An 18,437-nucleotide genomic window follows, 5' to 3' on the forward strand; every position below is an offset into this window, starting at 1 on the left:
GCCTGAGTAGTAAGAGCAGGGAAAAGAAAGACCTAGTGCCTGTCATTAAGTTGGCTGGTAACTGCGCTGAGTGTAGTATTGCGTAACAACGTTTTCCTTAGTATAGAATCAACTACAATGGCAACAACAAAACCATTATTATCAACAATTTCGTTGGCAGCAAGGTGCAGATTTTCATATAAAAGATGTAACCATCATAGCATCGCTTTTCTCGTATGTTGCTAGCGTTCATGGCCAAAAGTTCTTTTGTCACCTTGTAGCGGCAATGTTTGATTATTGTAGGTAAATTAAGTTTTTTCATAGAGTGTCCTTTGACGGAAAACCTCTTTGGAATCATCGTCAAAAAATATTACATCGAAATGAACTGGGGTGCTACATGCTACGTGTCTGTCGCCTACCGGTATGTTTATATATAATATAATACAATGCCATAATCCTGTATCCCATTCAGACTATTTTACACTTTGCTGGTTTGTATGCATGGTCAATGCAATTTTGTTGCTATCTGCGCGTTGAGGAAGCAATAGACCCTGTCGTTGCGACAACGCCAGCAGCAGGATGAAGGTTAGGCTTCTGACGGCAGGCCTAGTTAGTTGATTGGTAGACCAGTAGGAAGTGAGTGACACGGCGGCGATCAGCCACACTCGTAATGGCGGTTCACTTGTCGACTGTGGAGCGGATGGACGTTGTTTGACTGGTTGCCGGCCGCAATGGTTGCTATCGTCGCTGCTTTTGGTAGTAGCGATAGAATCCGTTCAAGGGCAATCACAGCTGCGAGACAATCGTCTGTCTCTTTCTATTATCATCAGAATGTGTGCGTTTTGTACATAAGTGCTCCTCGAGCCTTTAACTGACTCTAGTAAAACGGCCTAATCGATTTCCAAGCCAGCTTTATTCTATTTAGCAGGAAGAATGTGCCGATGTCAGTATAATGTTTTATCAGTCAAGTTCAATTACTATTATATCTTTCTGTTGCCATGTTTTTGTCGATAATAAAAGCCACCTTTACCTATCAGATAAGTCTAGTTCCGTCAAGCATTGGAAAAAGCAAGTACTGTTCACCTCTTATATTTACGTAATGTATTTTCAAGCATTTGAAAATAGAACTCACAATTATGAGTACTATGAGGTGGTGTCGGGATGGGACGAGGTTCATCATCTGGTGGCATGGTAACCGGCGAAGCTGGCTTTGATGTGGCTGGTGTTGTTGACGCAGCCGGAGTGGCACTCCCTGGCGTTGGGGGTGCACTCGAAGCCCCCCCAGATGAAATGGACAGCGAAGTGGAAGCAGGAATAGGTGATGGGAGGGATTGTAACGGCGGCAGTTCTGGACTGGCGCGCGTTAAGCCCAAAGCTTCGTCCTGAGCCTGAGCTCGACGAAGTGCCACCTAAGCGATATTACCAATCAAATAGTCATTAATCGAAACTACCGATTTTATAAACAAATTATTGTTATGCTAGCACACCCGAATACATATGCATTTGTGTGCCTCTACAAAAATACATTTCTAATAACTATACAAATAATAATAAATATAATACAAATAATTTCTAACTTAATAACGATTCTATAATACTGAGCTTGAAGCCTAGCTTCCGTAATTGGTAGATGACATGTTAGATCCATGCTCACTGATCGAACGTGCAATCAAGTTGACGTGATTCATTAAACAGGAACTAAATAGTAGACAAACAACAGAACTTCAGATGCAGCAGATTGAATTGAAGTGAAAAGTTGGCAATATTAGAAGGGTTAATAAGTTGGGTTATGACCAGTGCTCGGTGCACCTTACCTGCTTTGCCATTATGTCTCTTCGCTGAGTGATGAGCGTGCAGTTTACACATTTACAGTCTTTGTACGGACAAAATCGTTTGTGGCCTCGGAGAGGCACCTCCTGCCGGTGGTTTCGACACACTAAAAAGTGATCAAAGATTACACACATGCTTTAATCTATTATGTATTTAGGCTCAATTCCTAATATTTCTAATAAGAATTTAAAGCCAAACTGCTACCAAATCTTTTCAAACTGGACAAATTGATTTTTTTTTAAAGCTGAAACGAACTTCTCGTTTTGTGCGGACTCAACTGTTTATATTATTAGCGGATTTCACACGGCTCCTGAAAGATCCGAGAAACAGTTTCATGAAATTAATTAAAAGGTCCTTAATAGACCCTTGAAATATGAAAGGTTTGAAAATTAGTGAAATGACTCGAAAAGCCATTTTTGAGAAAGTAGGTTTGTAATAGAAAAATGAATAGTCGTTTCAGAAAGGAGAAAGTTCATTGGGTTGTCCAGATAGGCTCCAACGGCTAGCCTGTTTAAGACTTTTTGAACCTCTCAGCTGTTTTGAGCCTTGCATCTTAGGCCGCCGAGGTTTTTGTATGTAGCGAATTTGGCTGACGATTTAACCAATTTATGCTTACCAGTGTCACTTGACCAATGTCGTCCAGTTACTATTAAGAAATAATTTACGGATTAAGGGAAGAATATTTTCAAAAAGATTTATAAATTGTTTATATTCCAAATTGAAGATGCGTATGGTTAATGGTGGTCATTAACAATTAACACGATTGTGAATGCATGTTTGCCGCCATGTATTTGAAAAATATCTTTTTTTCTTTGTCTAGATAGTTTTTTAGCAAAAGGGCTTAGGCTCCTCGATACTGCTTGTAGAAATCTTCGATTAGACGAAAATTAGGCGTCTCTACATAGACAAGTCTTCACATACTTTATTTACTCTCTATACACTCTGTTAAACAAAACAAAACAAAAAAAATTAGGTTCTTCGTATAGTCATTCTGCATATAAAGTAGTAAACTGCAATTGCTGGGCCCACGAAACAAAATTAACGATTATAATGCACGGATTTGAAAAAAAACACACTCTTTTAGCTGTTTTCACATGCGTTTTATATTATTATAGCTATAATATATATATATATATATATATAAAAATACAATAGTTTATAAATTAAGCATGCTGACTTCGTGTATTAACGAACGAAGGAAGCACACTTACCGGCACATTTGGGCTGGCGACTTTTGGCTTTGCCCGATTCCATCGCTTCGCGCTGAACCCTCTGAGCGACGAGAAGAGCTTTGCTTGCAATATCTGGATTAATGACAACTGTGGGCGCAGTTGTTCCTGGGGTGCCTAGCTGTCCATACTGTACTTCCCCTGCCACTCCACCAGTAGCGGTGCCAGCTGGCGAGGTAGTTTCTGTTGATGAATTTCTCCCGTTATTTGTTGCTTGCTGCTGTTGTTGTTGGTTGCCGCCATTGTTATTATTGCCACTATTAGTGTTGATGGCATCACATATTGCCGTAACAGCAACGTCCTGAGTGAGCTCGTGTTGTGTCCTATCCGTCAAGTTACCGCGCTCCAGCAGACGAGTTGAGGTATTCTGGCCCACGGGTATTGCGGGTGACAGCTGTGACGACGTCTCATAGCAGTTATCATTTTCAGGCTTTTTTTTCGTTTTTCCGTTGGAATCACTTTTGATCGACAACGTCCCTTTGTCCTTGTCGCAGTCCCTGTTGTTGCCGTTTACGGTCGAATCGCTGATGTTGTTGTTATTATTATGGTTGTTGTTAACCGCGTTTTTGTTGTTGTGGTATAATTGATTTTGGCCTTGCTGTTCCCTTGCCAGCTGCATACGCTTAAGGAGATAGGGCTTCATCTCGGTGTAGGCTTTCTTAAGTGGAAGTTCGCGGAGAAGCACGCCCTTCGATGACGAAATATTCTTAAACTTGTCCGCGCGGCTGTTCGGTAGTGTCGAAGAGTTGCTGATGTGCGACTGTTGCCTGTGGTCTACGCTGCCCATGCTTCTGGCCGACAGCCTCGAATCTACCTGAAAAACATGCGCACAACAGTCCCCTTAGTGATCAGCAACCATTGTCGATTCTACCCGTTTATGCAATACTAGCACAATTGAGAACGGTGTCGAGTACGTGTGTTGAATCAAACTGTAATTATATGGTTTAGTTCATTCGTTTAATAACGAAGAATGCACTTTGTACAGATACGGGACAACCATCAAAAACATTTGAGGGCTTTCCAAACAAGGAAACACACAGAAGAAACGAATGCCTATAACGAATACCTACCATCAGTTCCAAAAGGGGGGTGAAGTAGTGGATAGATGAGGCGATGAGTTAAAAGGATCGTGGTCGTAGTGACATAAGCATAGATCGATCGTTTGCAACAATGTTCGCTATCAACGGCGCAATCAGAGAGGCACAGAAAGAGTGGGAAAGCGGGACAAAGCCATTGACATGTGCACACACAATAACAACAACAGATCGTATAAATAGAAGAAATAATAGCAGTCAGTGCTAAAGGTAATTATATACGACATCGAAGTACCGTCCCGGCAATTCTGGTCAGAGTGGTAAATCCCACAGTTTTGAGCAAACGTTTATGTGTGAGGCCTAAAGTAAAAAATGTATTGTATAAACGTTGGGCCCTGCACAGCAGTGTCATACATAGTGTCAAAAGACTTCAATCCGCATCGACATACAAGCCAAGCGTTGATTTTGTCCACTAAAGCTATCTTTGCTACACCACAACTTGGCCTCTGTAATCGTATTCAGAAGCCCCAACATACTGAAGACAAGCTATATTTTTCTTGATATAACAGAGCCGCTGTCCACTTAATATCTAATCGGCTATCAGTTAATCCATCGATTAAGCACTTGCCTTCGAACTATTAGCAGCATTTTGTCAGTATAAAAGCAGTCGTTCTGAGTTGTTTTAAATGCTGCGGCCATTCGCAACAACGTCATCAAGAGATAGATATATACTAACACGAATTGACCGAGGCGGACTATGGAACGTAAGCGCACCCACACCAGGGCTCGTCATTGCAGCGGTGGTTCAATTCAGTAGCGACAATGGCGGCGGCAACAGGAGGCGTTGTCTACTGCCTGACTATCGCTCGACCTCCACATTACTGGTGATGTTTGGGTCCTAGCCTCCTCAGCCATTGGCCTGTAGCATCGTATTGGGGTAGCAGTCGCTAGTCACCGACCTTCTAGCGGTCGTTAGCTAGGACGAACTCTTAAGAACTCTCGCTCGCGATATCACTGCTGCGACCGAAATAGCGGACACAGCAGCAGACTGCAAGTAAAATATGTACAGTGTATAACAAAGCGAAAGGAGTAAGGGAATGGTACGATAGGGAAAGAAGCGGAATGCCCCAGAGAAGTTTCGACCTCTTTAAACGGAAGAACGTAGCAACGGAGACGGCGGCGGCGGCGGCGGCGGCAGCGGCGGCGGCAAAAGCTAATAGACTAGAGGATTCGAGGAGTTGCTTGAGGGGTACAAGCGCTGTTGCTATAAGCTGCGCTTCTGCAGGCTCGAGGCTTGCAGGGCAACACGGTGATATAGCTAGGCGACTGAACAGGCCTATAAATGACGCAAAATAAAACAGGATGGCCAGACGAGTCAAGGACCTGACAGCCAATCTGTAACAGACGGAAGAGGAAAATGCTAACGTCGTTGAGGTCCGCTAACGATAATCGGACAAATGCTGTACAAAGAAAAACAGGGTTCTCACAACAGAAGAAGAAGAGGGATAAAGCTTTGACAAAGTTGGAGCCAGCAACTCGTATTTTTTTTCAGCCGCAGGTTTAGAACAGCGTAAACAGTATAGAGGATGAATGGAAACAAGCAATCCTATCGGTACTCTGTTTTTCATTGTCCGAAAGAGATGGGTGACTATGGCCTTGTATAAATATACAAAGAAGACGCGTTAAACACGAGGTAATCAAGAAGAATCAGTGTAGTTCTGAGGGATAAGACAGTGGTACGGAGGATTAGAAGGTCAACAGACGGCGGATAGATGCGTTGTTGTTGTTTTTATCCCGCTTGAAATTGATATTTTTTGGAGTGTCGTCCTGCTGTGAGAGTAGCAAAGTAAGCAGATTTTTCTCTAGCCTAGTCGTGGTAGCTACTGTGTCTTTCTGTTCATTTACGATTCAATAAACAAAAGAAAATGTGTCGCCGGCTACACTGTGCGTCACCGCACAGTATTCAGCACGTAATTACGGCAACTTCTAATACGTTCCCGAATGAAAAACTCTAAACAGTGAACCACACAAGACGTGTTCTAAAATGGCTGTGTCTGATTGGACAGTATGGGCTTGAATTAAAAAAGCCCGATAGCAATAATTTGTTTAGCTAAAGTAGGACCGTTTTAATAACCACCCATTTCATTCAAAATATAATACAGCAACCATCTAGTCCTGCTTGATGTATATACGGCATATCGACATCTACAGGGTTTAAATTGAGAGTCCTTCGTGTGCTCTATTGCTAAGATGGTATCTAAACAAGAAAAACATAGTCTAATGAGACTTCCTGCATATGCTAGACGTTTCATTCCTGACGGTCATGAATATTCAATATGACCACCACTTACTGCATTTTGGATTCGGGACCTAAACCTCTAACAAGTCTATTCTAATATATTTCTCCTTCAATCCGCAAATTCTCTTTGAATAGCTTTTAAGTAGATAGTGATATTCGTAGATCTAGACTTACTAAGTGCCGCTCAACTATGCTATGCATAAGAAATTACGACAGAATTGGATATTGGCTTGATAGTAGGCCAAAAGAATAAAAGCTCAAAAGCTTCGAAGCTGGAAGAAGACGCAAAGAGTTTCGAAAAGACTAACCGGTGAAGCTGATATGGACAACCCAATGGCAGTTTATGTTCTCCTCTCTCATTTCTGTATCAAAAGCCGAAACAAATATTACATAAGCCTAACGGCCTTGACCAATTGATGCAGCCTTAACAGTAGCATATTTTTCTGTTCCGCTTGTCCTGAACGATTAACTGCGTTATTATTTACGACATCTAGGACATCAGTCATGTTATAGAACAGGTGATTCACTATTACGGCTTAGAAAGCCACCCGTGCTTCTAAGCAGTCTTCTGAATGAAATGGAAGTTCTATCGAAATTTCCCACCTCATTCCAAATGCTGTAAGCCAGCCAAAATCGAAGGCCAGCCGTACAGCCGAGAGAAGCGCTCGACTTCTAGCACTATATTTCCGCATATTGGATAAATAAGGTAGCATTCTGTGTCCGACTTTTATCTGCTTTCTTCTCGTTGTCGAGCACAAGCATCTGCTAAGTTATTGCATATGTACTTGTACCTCTATATTGGTGTCGTAATGTGTTTGAAACCTCTTTCTCAGGCCAGTGCGTCTGACTCTCTGAATCAGTCTTAATCAGACGTCTTCTTGAAGCCGTCTTCGTTCTAGATGTTTAGTTTAACTTATAGCGGCTTCTGTAATTGCTCCTTGTAAGTACATGCATACGTTCGTTTCATACTCACCACCGCTGAGCGCCTCGTGCGCGGGCTAATCGCCTTCGTTGAGCTGGCGGCGTTGGAGGTTGGTACGACGCAACTAGCAACGAACAATATGGCGGGTGCTTTGGCCTGTTGCGCTCGTCGACAGAGACCTTGATGGTCGAGTTGGTACATTTATTCCTCTATTCTTTTTTCGTCGCTGCGACCATTGCTTCTGCTCCTTCTGGTTGTCACGGTTGCTGTGGACGTGATTTTGACCTTCTGTGGTCTTCAGATTAAATTAGATGTCGCACTACGTTTAGTGTAAGAGGTGGCAGGATAGGCTGCAGACAGGGACTCCTTGTACAAGTTGGTCTGAGTTCACTTGATTAGTGTTGAAAATATTTTTGTCCATTTCGTTACTACGCTGTTTGTTATAGAGTTGTCGATCACGGGTATCGTTAACAGATTACGACTTAAACGCCGGGTTATTTGAATCTGCCGCGTTCTACAGTTCGTGGTGAGAGTATGGCTCATTGCTTTTCCTGTTTATCTTACGACTATGTCGGCTAGCCAGAGTCGTGTCGTAGTTTCACAATCGAATTTATTTGAGCGCATCATCTTGTGGGTCGATATAGAGGCATATCGCATTGTCGCTTGCTGATTTTCTGTTCAGCAGTAGAACGACTGATTATTCGAGTCAGCCACGGCAACGGCAGCGGATTCACAGTTGATTTACCGTATTTTCAACGTCAATGCCGTGTACCATCTCAGCACCTGGAAAATGTTGCCAGCATGTTTTTTCTCGGCGTTTTATGGCCTGCCTGACAACGCTCGCAGAACTCACACGGTTACTCTCGCTATGACATAACCAAAGGACAGAAGTGCGGCTGCCAGCCGGAGGAGCGGGCCAAAAAATGCTCTGACGATATTCATTCGGCTGACGAGATGAACGTGGTAACGAACACCATACCGCTTTAGTATCTATAGAGATACCTTTAAACTAGGGTCTGATAAAAGCGTTAACAGTAGCAACTGCAGCAGCAGCAGTAGCAATTGGCGTGAGCGGCGGCATTCAGTAGCACTACGGGAATGGAGGAACATGATTATTCTTGGTAAGAACAAACAGAGTCGCAGCACTCCTCAGTCCTCTGCGTCTGTATGCTTTTATTGTTTTTTTGCCACAAAATAAGATGCCACACCGATTGTTAAATTGCTTAGGTTTGTTATTATTTTCCACTGTTGTTGCCGTTTCCGCTCAGCATGCTCTGTCGTTCTAAATGCTGAGCGTTTTTCTCTGCCACTGCCCTCAGTTTTCTTCGTTTAGCCTTGTCTTCCAATAGAAATAGCTATCTTTTATAACCTTCCATCATATATATATCTATGTATACATATATATATGTATGTATATCACACACAGACACACAAGATTTGGACAATGTATGCGTGTATCGTATGTTTCGGCCCATACGTAACGGAATGCAACGGTATTGGTTAATCTGAAAATGGCGAACAGCCTACTCTAAGCGGCTATGGAGAAAGAAGCTGGTCAGGTCAGATCATTTCCCCTTTGACCAAATAATATCAGCTGAAGAGATATATTGAAGAAGGCAAAACAGGATGCGTCTTCTTACGGTCGTTCTCACGCGCGCGTTGTTCGTTCTATTCGTCGCTTTGTTCCGTTCCGTTCCGTTCCGCTCTCAGCTGCAGGACCACTAGGCCGCCCTTCACTAGACAGCACTGGAATCACATCGCTGAGCAGAGATGGCCAAGACGAACCCCTGCACTGAGGTCCTCTCTCCTACCGCCCGTTACAGATACACACATGTATAACGGCAAAACGCAAAACATATAATCGCCATCAACACGAAATGAACGATGAACAACAACGGGCAAGTACAAGGACAGATCGAAGAGGACTGCCGATACCATGATTATGGCGACAGCGCCACTATTAGTAACCTCTACACTGGACCATCGACCTACTTTGTCTTGGCTTCACCACGAACTTTTTCCTTTCGCTCCGTTCGTTCGGGAAGCGATACGACGATCGACTAGCCGCGATTCGTCTTCTCTTCAGCTAGCGGCAAAGAGGCGACAACGACGACAATAAGCTATTGCTATCAAGCTGTGACGCGCACCCCTTGCAGCCCAATCGTAAGATACCAACTGTAGCAATTGCAGCCAGTAGTGGTAGCAGCGCGAGTGCTCTCAGCCCTGTATACTATAGAGGGTAGTGCGCAGCGCCGACGGGCTGTGTCTGTGTCACACCGCTGTGCTCGGAGTCTGCTCCGCGCCTTAGTGGCCTTCTTGGTGAAGGAGAGAAGTGCCCACTCCGCTCTCGTCCGACGCTCTTATGGAGTGTTTCGGCTATGGCGACCCGAGGCAGGCCGATTCAAACAAAAGCCCCTTTCTCGTTTTGGGAGGGCAATAAGGCTTCAAGCCCCCACGGTTCCCCTTTCCCTCTGATAATCTGACGGCAAATCGGCCGAGGAACCGTGTTGTATCGGTTTGTACTCGTCTAGCTGGCAGAGGGCTGAGGCAATCGGTGACTGAGCGGAGAGGATGAGTCGGTTTGAGTTAGGCACCGGAAAGATGACCAAGCACCAACGACCAGATGTCACTTACCACTATACTTTTTCCGTATGTCGACAGTATCATCACAGTCCCGGCAAAAATTAAAACTACATAACGATTGATAAAGTGACAGTATAGGCGAGCGTGATTATTTGTTACTTTGTTTTATCTGTCACTGTGTTTTTTATTGGGGTAACTTGCCGCAGCTCTATTTTTCCACTAACTTGCGACTTCTGCCTCGTCTCGAAGGTCAGTTAACCAAGAAAGTTCAGCAAAACAGTGCTCAATTCGCTTCTGCTTTTCTTGCTTTTGTCTCACAGTGCGCAGCAGTCGCCTGTCCTTTCTTCACGGTATCAGTAGTTGGTATCCGTGGCAAGTTTATTCCTTCTATTACCATCAGCGTACATTGGCTACCGTATCGCTTTATTTATACTGGATATTGAATCAGTATCATTTTAACGAGTTACGTTCTGTCGCGATAAAATCCGATACGATCCATGGCTGGGCTGCTATCGTAGCAGTAGCTGCCACTTAATGGGCATACATACTGCATTTGGCTTCGCGGCATCGACGTTTCCAGACCACGTCAAGGCTTGCGCGTGGCATCGACCCTGTCTCGTGTTTCGTTTGTTTAACGCTCCACTGGTTGAGCTTCCGTCGCCGCGGCCTTCGGTAACAGATATTACTTAGCGCCTGAGTTTCAATCCTCGGCTATTATTCAGTTTATGTAATGACTTCTTGCTGTTGCAGCCGGCAGTTCGTCGGCAGTTTAGAACATGCTCAACTAACTGACTGTCTAATGTGAACAACTATTGTACTAGTGGTCCAGGAGGGCAGGTCTCTGCTGGCCAGCATGAACTTGCTGTTTTGCTAGCTTTACAGCTCTACTCGTGACTGATTGTGAGGACGCTTCGCATGCTATTATCGTACCTCACTACTGCACCCAAGCCGAGCGGGTACTAGTTAGTGCCCAGTGACCGCCGGAGGGCGCTTTCTGCATTGATAGTTAGCAGCGCCCTCGGTGGAAACACAGCTAATCACCTCTAGCGTCAACGGTGGCTGACACCTACCGATGGTGCAAGCAGGGTTTAGTGACATTGCCAATGGCGGTCGTTGTCGTCGGTATCGTGGAGTTCGTGGTGATCGCTAATCGCGGTGAGCCACCATCGCTCGGCAACTCGTGTACACCCAGAGACAGCCCGGCACGCTTAGACGCCGCAGGCGTCCTTCGAATGCACGCTACAGAAAATGAACGCGCGAGCGCACTCACACAGACACGGTCCCACAAACTAGTGGACAGTGAAGCACATACACTCCACAGGGACTGCAATGGAAGTATGTAGAACGTGGCGGGTCGCAGTAAGCACACTTTCGTTTTCTACTAGCTACACGTGTGGTAGCCATAATAGCACAATAAACATGGCATCCAGCGGATGGTAGGACAGAATAAAATCACATCGTATAACATGCACCCAAACCTCGCAAGTCGCTGTTTACCATAGACCAGCTGGTTACGCGGTTGTCTGCTAGTTGGCCGTACGGCGAGCGCGTCTCTCTTTCTCTCTCCCTCACCCTTCCCATATATGTGCTAACTAGCGGTTTACTAGACGAAAGATAACCCAAGGTCAAAAAAGAAGCGGCCTAACCAGGTAAAGTGCTACAAGCAGCTACGGTAAGCAGTAATCGATGTGCCGATGTTTGTTGACTGTGTTAATGGTATTTGCTGGTGAGATAACCGAACAGGAAAGCGGTTTATGTGAAAATATGTTGGCCCTTGTTGCCTCAGGTTCATTCGAGTAATCGCAGTTGAATGCTTCAAGGGATGCGCGGGATTATTTAGTTCGATTGGCATGGCATTGCCACTATGTAATATCATTGCTTAGTTAGTGTGTCCGTCCAAGCATGTTACTGTACTGGTATGGTAATGTCGTCTGCGCTATAGTCGCTACACCCTCTTGTACTATAAGTGTCGCTTCCTTGACGTCCAACGCTGTCGGTTTTACACACTGATGATTAAAATATAATATCGATTACATGAAAGCATATATGTGCGTGTGTACCATGGTAGAAGCCGTACCTATTGTCGTCGTATGTTGCTATACAACAGCAGAAGCTGTTATCCATACCGAATCCAATAACGACGATACTGTGCTCGTCATTATCGGATCTCGTCTTTTGCGTGCCTATGTGTTGCAGTGGGCATCGTTCCGAATACCAAAACACTAAGTGGTAAATAATTAGATGACAGCAAACATTTTTTTATAGTTACCGATTTATTAGACGGTCAAGTTAACCAGAAAGGCTCCAAGGAAACGTATAAATACCTGCGAATTTCGAAAAAATGGGGGGTGGAAACGGTTTCCTGCTTGTATAGAAAACGTGTAAAGCTACCTATCAGATACGGAACCCCAACCTACATGTTCCGTTCAGGAGACTTTGCCGATCTTCACATTAAGGAACGTCTACAGACGTTGTCTACGTTGGCCAAAGTAAACTGTCGGGCATAGGTTTTCGGGCATGCTTGGAGAAGTTCAACGAACCGCAGACTTAGTGCTGGGTAGATAGATTTTCTGCTAGTCCACTGCGGATATAGCGCCAAGTATAGGAACAATACTGACAAATGTTTTAAATTCTTGTATTTAGTTGACTAGCTAATTAAAATGGCTCTTAAATCAGGATAAGAGACACTTTTCCTGTTGCATTTGTATAATAAAGAGATATTTCGTAATCAAAATATTGTTTCACAGCGGAATTTGTGCGTTCGTATAAAATGCAGAGACCGTATATATAAATGCTGTGGCATTAGCTGCATTAATAGATGCGAAGTTCCTCTTTTATTTAGTCAGATTTATTGTATTTCCGAGCATGCTTTTTAAATATGGCTCAAATATTTAATCCTTCATAAATCTTCCTATTTGAAACCTTCGTCTTTATTTGTAACGTCTAGGTCGTTCTAACTAATCGTAACTACCCCATAAAAGCTTAGTACGTAACGTATTTACCCCCTAATCTTAGAGACGCTTTGTAGTCGAGGTTTAAAGCATAGACCGACTTCGTTTTATGTAGATAATCAGTCAACCATCGGATAGAATATCCAACGCGATACCGTACGTAAAACTCGAAACATAGAAATAATGCTAGCCAGCTATTCGTAGCCGTTACTTTCAAAATATTGCGAAATAGAGATTGACTTAAAATCGACAAGGGTGTATTATTTGGTGATACATTATGATTCGACAGAGCCTTAAATGCAGAAAAAAAACCTAAAAGACTGAGGAGTCGATCGGAAACATCTTTTCAATGTGACGACCACGCTCGTCTTCTAGAGATCGAGTGCGGCTGTTGGAAAGTTCCCTGGTGAAGTTACTAGGAGTATTCTCTCTTTGCCTCCTTCTACAAGTGTATACATTTTAAACTGCTTCGATCGAGAAACCTATTCGAGTGGGTTTCTATTGTGCAACTGGCGAATCCGTGAACGCTACACAAAAATTAATTGATAAACAACAGAATAAGATGGTGTAGGGGTCTCAGTATCAACTTCTATTCAAGCGGGTCTCTGTTTATTTATAAAATTCTGACAATGAAACTATGAACGGATAATGTAATTTGTTACCGTGCAACGCAGCCACTTCGCACGTCCTTTTTTCTATGAGAGGGCGACCGTGTGATTATAGGCCTATGGTTACATTGACAATTTCTTGTATTTGCTAGGGTGCGCACATTTGTGGCCTTAATAATTGATCTGAAAGAGCAGATCATATAGTGCGTTATGTCCGACGGCGAAAGCTACGCTGGGCGTTCCCAGATTCAAGATTCCGTATTTAGACTGCCGTTGTGCGCACGCTTTTAGTACAGCAGTAGTAGTAGTAGAACAGTCATCATGTGGTTGATGAGTAGCGTCGTTCTGTTTCTGAACCAGGCTAACTTTTATTGCTGTTGCTGTTGCAGAAGTGGGCACCTTTAATTATAGCACGGTCTAACTACTGCTCAGTGAACATAGGGCTTCCACGTGCTTGCATAAAAATACCGTTGCGGGCAAAGAGCGTCGAATAGGTTCGTTATCGTCAAAGCAGAGGGTTGCTCCTCTGGAAAAACTTCTGAGTGGTTGATTGAGCCATTCTGGGAATGTCGACCAATTAAGCTTGCGGAAATGGGCGAAACGTGTAGGAAATATTAACGAATTACACACTATTAGCACATTTCATCCTAGTACATGAAATTGATGTAATCGTTAGCTATAGCTTAAAATGGCTTTTTATGCAGTACAAACGGTATCAGCATTCATTTTTGTAGTTCCTCTTAGATAGGTAAATACTACCTATCGGCAGATTTTTCTATTCAATTATACAACGTAACAAAGAATGATCATGTAACCCATGACAGCTGGGTTAATGCTTTTTCAGGAGCTATAATCTGCGCAGTAGATGGATAAACCCCGGGGCCAATCACTATACTATAGCCACTCCTGCATTATGCCGCCACAGGTAAATATAATCGGCCTAGAAAACATCTTCCGAAATGTTTTTCTAGAACTCGCCTGCAAATGATTATTTTGGCCTTAGCAGAGTGAAGGGGGGCCTACGATATTCGTCGATAACCGCACGTGTGCACTACGTACATTACACTTGCTAGATGCACCGGACACGAATGCTAGATTGCGTCTAACAGCTCCATAGACAGGAATTCCTAGAAAGATGAACGAGCTTTAAACAAATGCTGCTATTTTCATGATATGAACTTCGTAAATAAGCAGTTAACTTATAGCTTAACAAGCTCAATGGTATTTATCAATTCAAGTTCCTTGGCGTTTCACTTATACAGCACAAATTAAGTATACATGTCTCTTTCTGAGTTACAAATCAATTATTCTAATACTTTATCAAATTTAAGATTGTTTCATTTATAATATTTTAGACCGCTTGATAGATAAAATGGTTCTCGGAACAATACCTTCCACGACAGAAAACCCGCATTACAAGTATTCGTAATAATGGTACTATTACTTTACCTTACGGGTTTATATGCGGAATCAAAGGAAGTGTAGGGTTAACTTCCGCTAGATCCTCGGATATATATATATATATATAGGCTGAATTAAATTAGGAATATGAATAGAACCTATCCTGCACAATAGATGATAATACATTTTTTTCAAAAACCTGCAATCAATTTTTTCTGAAAAGGTCAGACATTAAAATTAAAAGTAAAGTAATAGTCTACTCTATACTGGACCCTTTATAACTGTCCTTAGTTTGACTCATGCGTAGCCTTAAACTGATTTTAAGGTCCACTAGTTGATTCTAGGTATTTGATTGAAGAGTAACGAAACTTGCGCGAGATAAATGGGCTCCCATTAAGAAAAATCGCAAAATTGCTTACTGCATTATTTATCAACATAGGTGTTTTTTTCCCAAAAGGAGTATACATAGGCATTCACTGCTGACGACTTAGCTGGCGTGAGTATTGTCGTCTCTAAACTCAGTATGCAGAATCACTTATAATTTTAATTGCAGACCATATTAAGCAATGAGTAAATGATAGACCCTACCTTTAGAACGTCCTACAAAAAAAAACACCATTGTCCTGCCTTTAACCTTTAAATCTGCCTCAGTTCGTATAAACTGATTTTTCTCAGATTCCTTAAAAAGTCGATGTTAATCTACCTGATAGGGTAGTCTTCACTCCGACATGCCAGAACACAGATTTCACACACATCCCCAGTGAGATAATACCTGATATCGAGTTCCTTGAAACTGTTCATCAAGGAACAACTTTTCAACGTAGATGTCAAATGTTGTGGACTGCACTGCCTGAATATATACTACCTAAAGTAAACTACGGGCGAGCACTAAGTAGACTGATGCAACTCTATGCAAAAAAAAAAAAACTGAAAATAAATAAATTAGCCTCTTTTCTAGATTTTTCGAGTTTTACAGTCCATCGCTTCTAGGCATTCTATTAAAGAGCTGGCTCTCAGCACGATCCGAGACGTGTCTATGTCCTGGTTCAAGTACCTTTCTAGGCACTTAACTAGACTATCTTTCTGAAGTTCCTTTTTCTTTTACGATGCATGGTACACTTTACGCGCTGCTTCCGATTATACAGCCACTGATATCTGAAGGTTGTACTAAAAAAGAATCAAACTGATATTAGGCCAGAACTGACAAAAAAAGACAGAATTTCTGTTACACATTTGCCGGTTGTTATGGTTTTGTCGACAAACTTATCAGGGCTTAGACAGGGTAACATAGTAAACAGTCAGGACCTATTCAACAGGTGTCCGTCGAGTCCTTACGCGGTACGCATATTGTCCTCTGAACGCATGAGTGTCTTAATTTGTGACAATAGGCTCAAACGTAGATGAACAGAAGTAACAATAAAATATTTCACATCGTATCGACATAACCCAATTTGTTATTTTTGTTTATAGTTTGCCCTTCCGTCACTTTTTAATTATAGTTGTCTTGATATTCCGCCGCCGGCGATGAGCGTGTATGCATATCCGTCTTTCTGTTGTTGTACTTGCTTTATTGTGCTCTTATCGTAACTGCGTCGCATAGCGCGCCTATCGAGCGTCTAATAAAAATTAAAACGTCAGTTCAGCACAGGGCTGGCATCCCTGGTGTGACGGTCCGCCTGTATCGGCACAATAGGGCCATAACGATCCACCTGAAGCGGAATATGTTCGTGTGCCAACAGTGGCTAGTTTCAAAAGTGAATGCTTTGACCCCTCGCTGGCGTTGCAGCTAAAACTGTATTACCTTACTAGATACTCGTTGAAACCTGACGATGCATCGTTGCACCCAGGCTGGTTAGAGCGGCGCAACCTATTTTGCCGCTGCCTAATGATAATTTACTACCAGGACGCAGAATTAGTATCGGAAGCGAGCAGTTGGCCGCTCGCGCACCTTTGGCAAGGGTTTATTGTCTCTTGTTGGCCGGAGCCCCAACCCTTCTGATCCACTTCATCTGGAGAATGGTCGACAAACAGGTCACAGACAGGTCTGCTCTATTTATTACTCCTGTAGAAATTATGAAATGAATAAAGGAAAGCTAATGAGTAAAAGAGCTAGGAAAAATAAGCACTGGAATAGAATCGAGTAGGACGCATGGCATCAATGCACTATTCCTGTTGTTAGCATATATGCACTGGTAGCCAGACTGCCAGATTGATTCGACACCTGGATACAATGTATAGATGCATGTTTGATAAACTTAGAACTAACCAAGATTTGCGAATTAAAAATGTATTAGGAAAAAGCTCTTCGGCACTCGTCGCCATGGCGCGTCTCGGCACCGATTCTCGGCACTCGTGATCGGTGATCGAAATAATTAAGCGGAAGTTCGCCTTTTGTTTAATATGAATCCTGTGGTTGAGCAGTTCTAGTGCCACTTAAACTTAACCAAATGCGAGGAATCAATCTGTGTACGACTGTAGTTCTTTTGTTATTTTTTTTAGTTAGTGTTTTAATCGTGTCCCGATTTTTTTGCCCTCAATAAAGCCTTACTATTTGCTTGCAGCGTTAAATAATACATCACTCTCGGGTTTCATTTCACCGTAAACAGCGTTTTATATGAATGTGCTGTCTCAGTTTAATTACAGTCAAGTTTTTTACACTTTACTCAAACTTGCAACTGCAAAGTTTTGTCCTCAACACTTATTTATATATAATCACACCGAATAATGAATACTGAGTGTTGGATTGAAGATTCTATTTCAGAATTACTTCATATTACCGCTAAAGGGTGCTGAGGTTAGAGTAGGCCCGAGTTGCGCAATTTTGATACACATATCTTCTGGAGCTCCTGTGAACTGCTACGTCCCTTTGCGGCTATTTGGTAGGCAGAGTGTGAAAGGAAGCCCAAAGCCAACAGTTTTCATCAAGCGCGATATTCTACCATAAAATAATGTTTTCGATTTGGCCTAAGAGAATGCAATCTACGACATTGTCTTTGGCAGAATTCAATGCTTAAGCCATAGCAGACTATTTTTTTTTGGGGATTAAAATACCCAAACCTCATCATATCGCTATCGAAATCTACGTGTATTACTTTGTATAACTTCGTAAAGATTGTTCATTTTGACTAGGCACAATTGGAATAAGAAAATGTTAGTAGGTCTAGCTCTAAATTAATGATAATTAGCGAAAAAATTATTTTTTACTTAATAAAAACTAAAGCTTATACAGAAATGTTTCTATGTTTACTTTTAATAAATGAATAAACCAATAAATTATTTGAACTATTTCTGTATTATGAAATCCTAAGGTCCATGCAATTGTAAATCGAAAGCTTAAGTTAAAAAATAAATTACTTTAAATATTCATATGGATTCAAATTGATTCGATAAACGGTGGTAACTTGTTGAAGATAATTGTTAATCAAACTACAAGAACTTATCATTAATACTTCGCCGCAGTTTACAACTGCCAACGCGATCCCTTTTATTAGGAAGTGGATGTACGGATTCAATGAGAAAGGTTTGGGGTGTATTTATTGAAACAGAGTGCGTTCTGCTATCTGACCTGAACCGATGAGGTGGTCTGCGGCCTTTTAGGACA

At 42.4% G+C, this 18,437-nt stretch overlaps 1 protein-coding gene and 1 long non-coding RNA gene across 9 annotated transcripts in view; one reads left to right on the forward strand and one right to left on the reverse strand.

Annotated features, from left to right (window-relative positions):
• LOC111261160 (uncharacterized) overlaps positions 1-8,676 on the reverse strand; it is a 30,255-nt gene extending 21,579 nt beyond the window's left edge. For 2 of the 8 annotated variants that reach the window (XR_015311377.1, XM_022834447.2), the window contains exons 1-4: positions 7,345-8,676; positions 3,021-3,852; positions 1,794-1,915; positions 1,112-1,388 (exon numbers count right to left, since the gene is read on the reverse strand). Coding sequence is in view for 7 of the 8 variants with exons in the window: in XM_022834447.2 (XP_022690182.1) it covers positions 1,112-1,388; positions 1,794-1,915; positions 3,021-3,852; positions 7,345-7,494 (1,381 nt within the window). In the remaining variant the exon portion in view is untranslated. Of the gene's footprint in view, positions 1-1,111; positions 1,389-1,793; positions 1,916-3,020; positions 3,853-4,104; positions 4,777-4,808; positions 5,192-7,344 lie in introns of those variants that run through there. The other 6 variants (XM_086968585.1, XM_022834450.2, XM_022834448.2 and 3 more) reach the window with 6 other exon arrangements.
• Positions 8,677-10,883: 2,207 nt separating this feature from the next.
• Positions 10,884-18,118, forward strand: LOC111261163 (uncharacterized). The gene is made up of 3 exons (XR_002680813.2): positions 10,884-11,548; positions 14,280-14,360; positions 17,586-18,118. It is a non-coding gene; the product is annotated as an uncharacterized LOC111261163 (long non-coding RNA).
• Positions 18,119-18,437: the final 319 nt, after the last annotated feature.

The sequence above is a fragment of the Varroa jacobsoni genome, unplaced genomic scaffold (assembly GCF_002532875.2).
Source record: "Varroa jacobsoni isolate VJ856 unplaced genomic scaffold, vjacob_1.0 scaffold_525, whole genome shotgun sequence".
Lineage (NCBI taxonomy): Eukaryota > Metazoa > Arthropoda > Arachnida > Mesostigmata > Varroidae > Varroa > Varroa jacobsoni.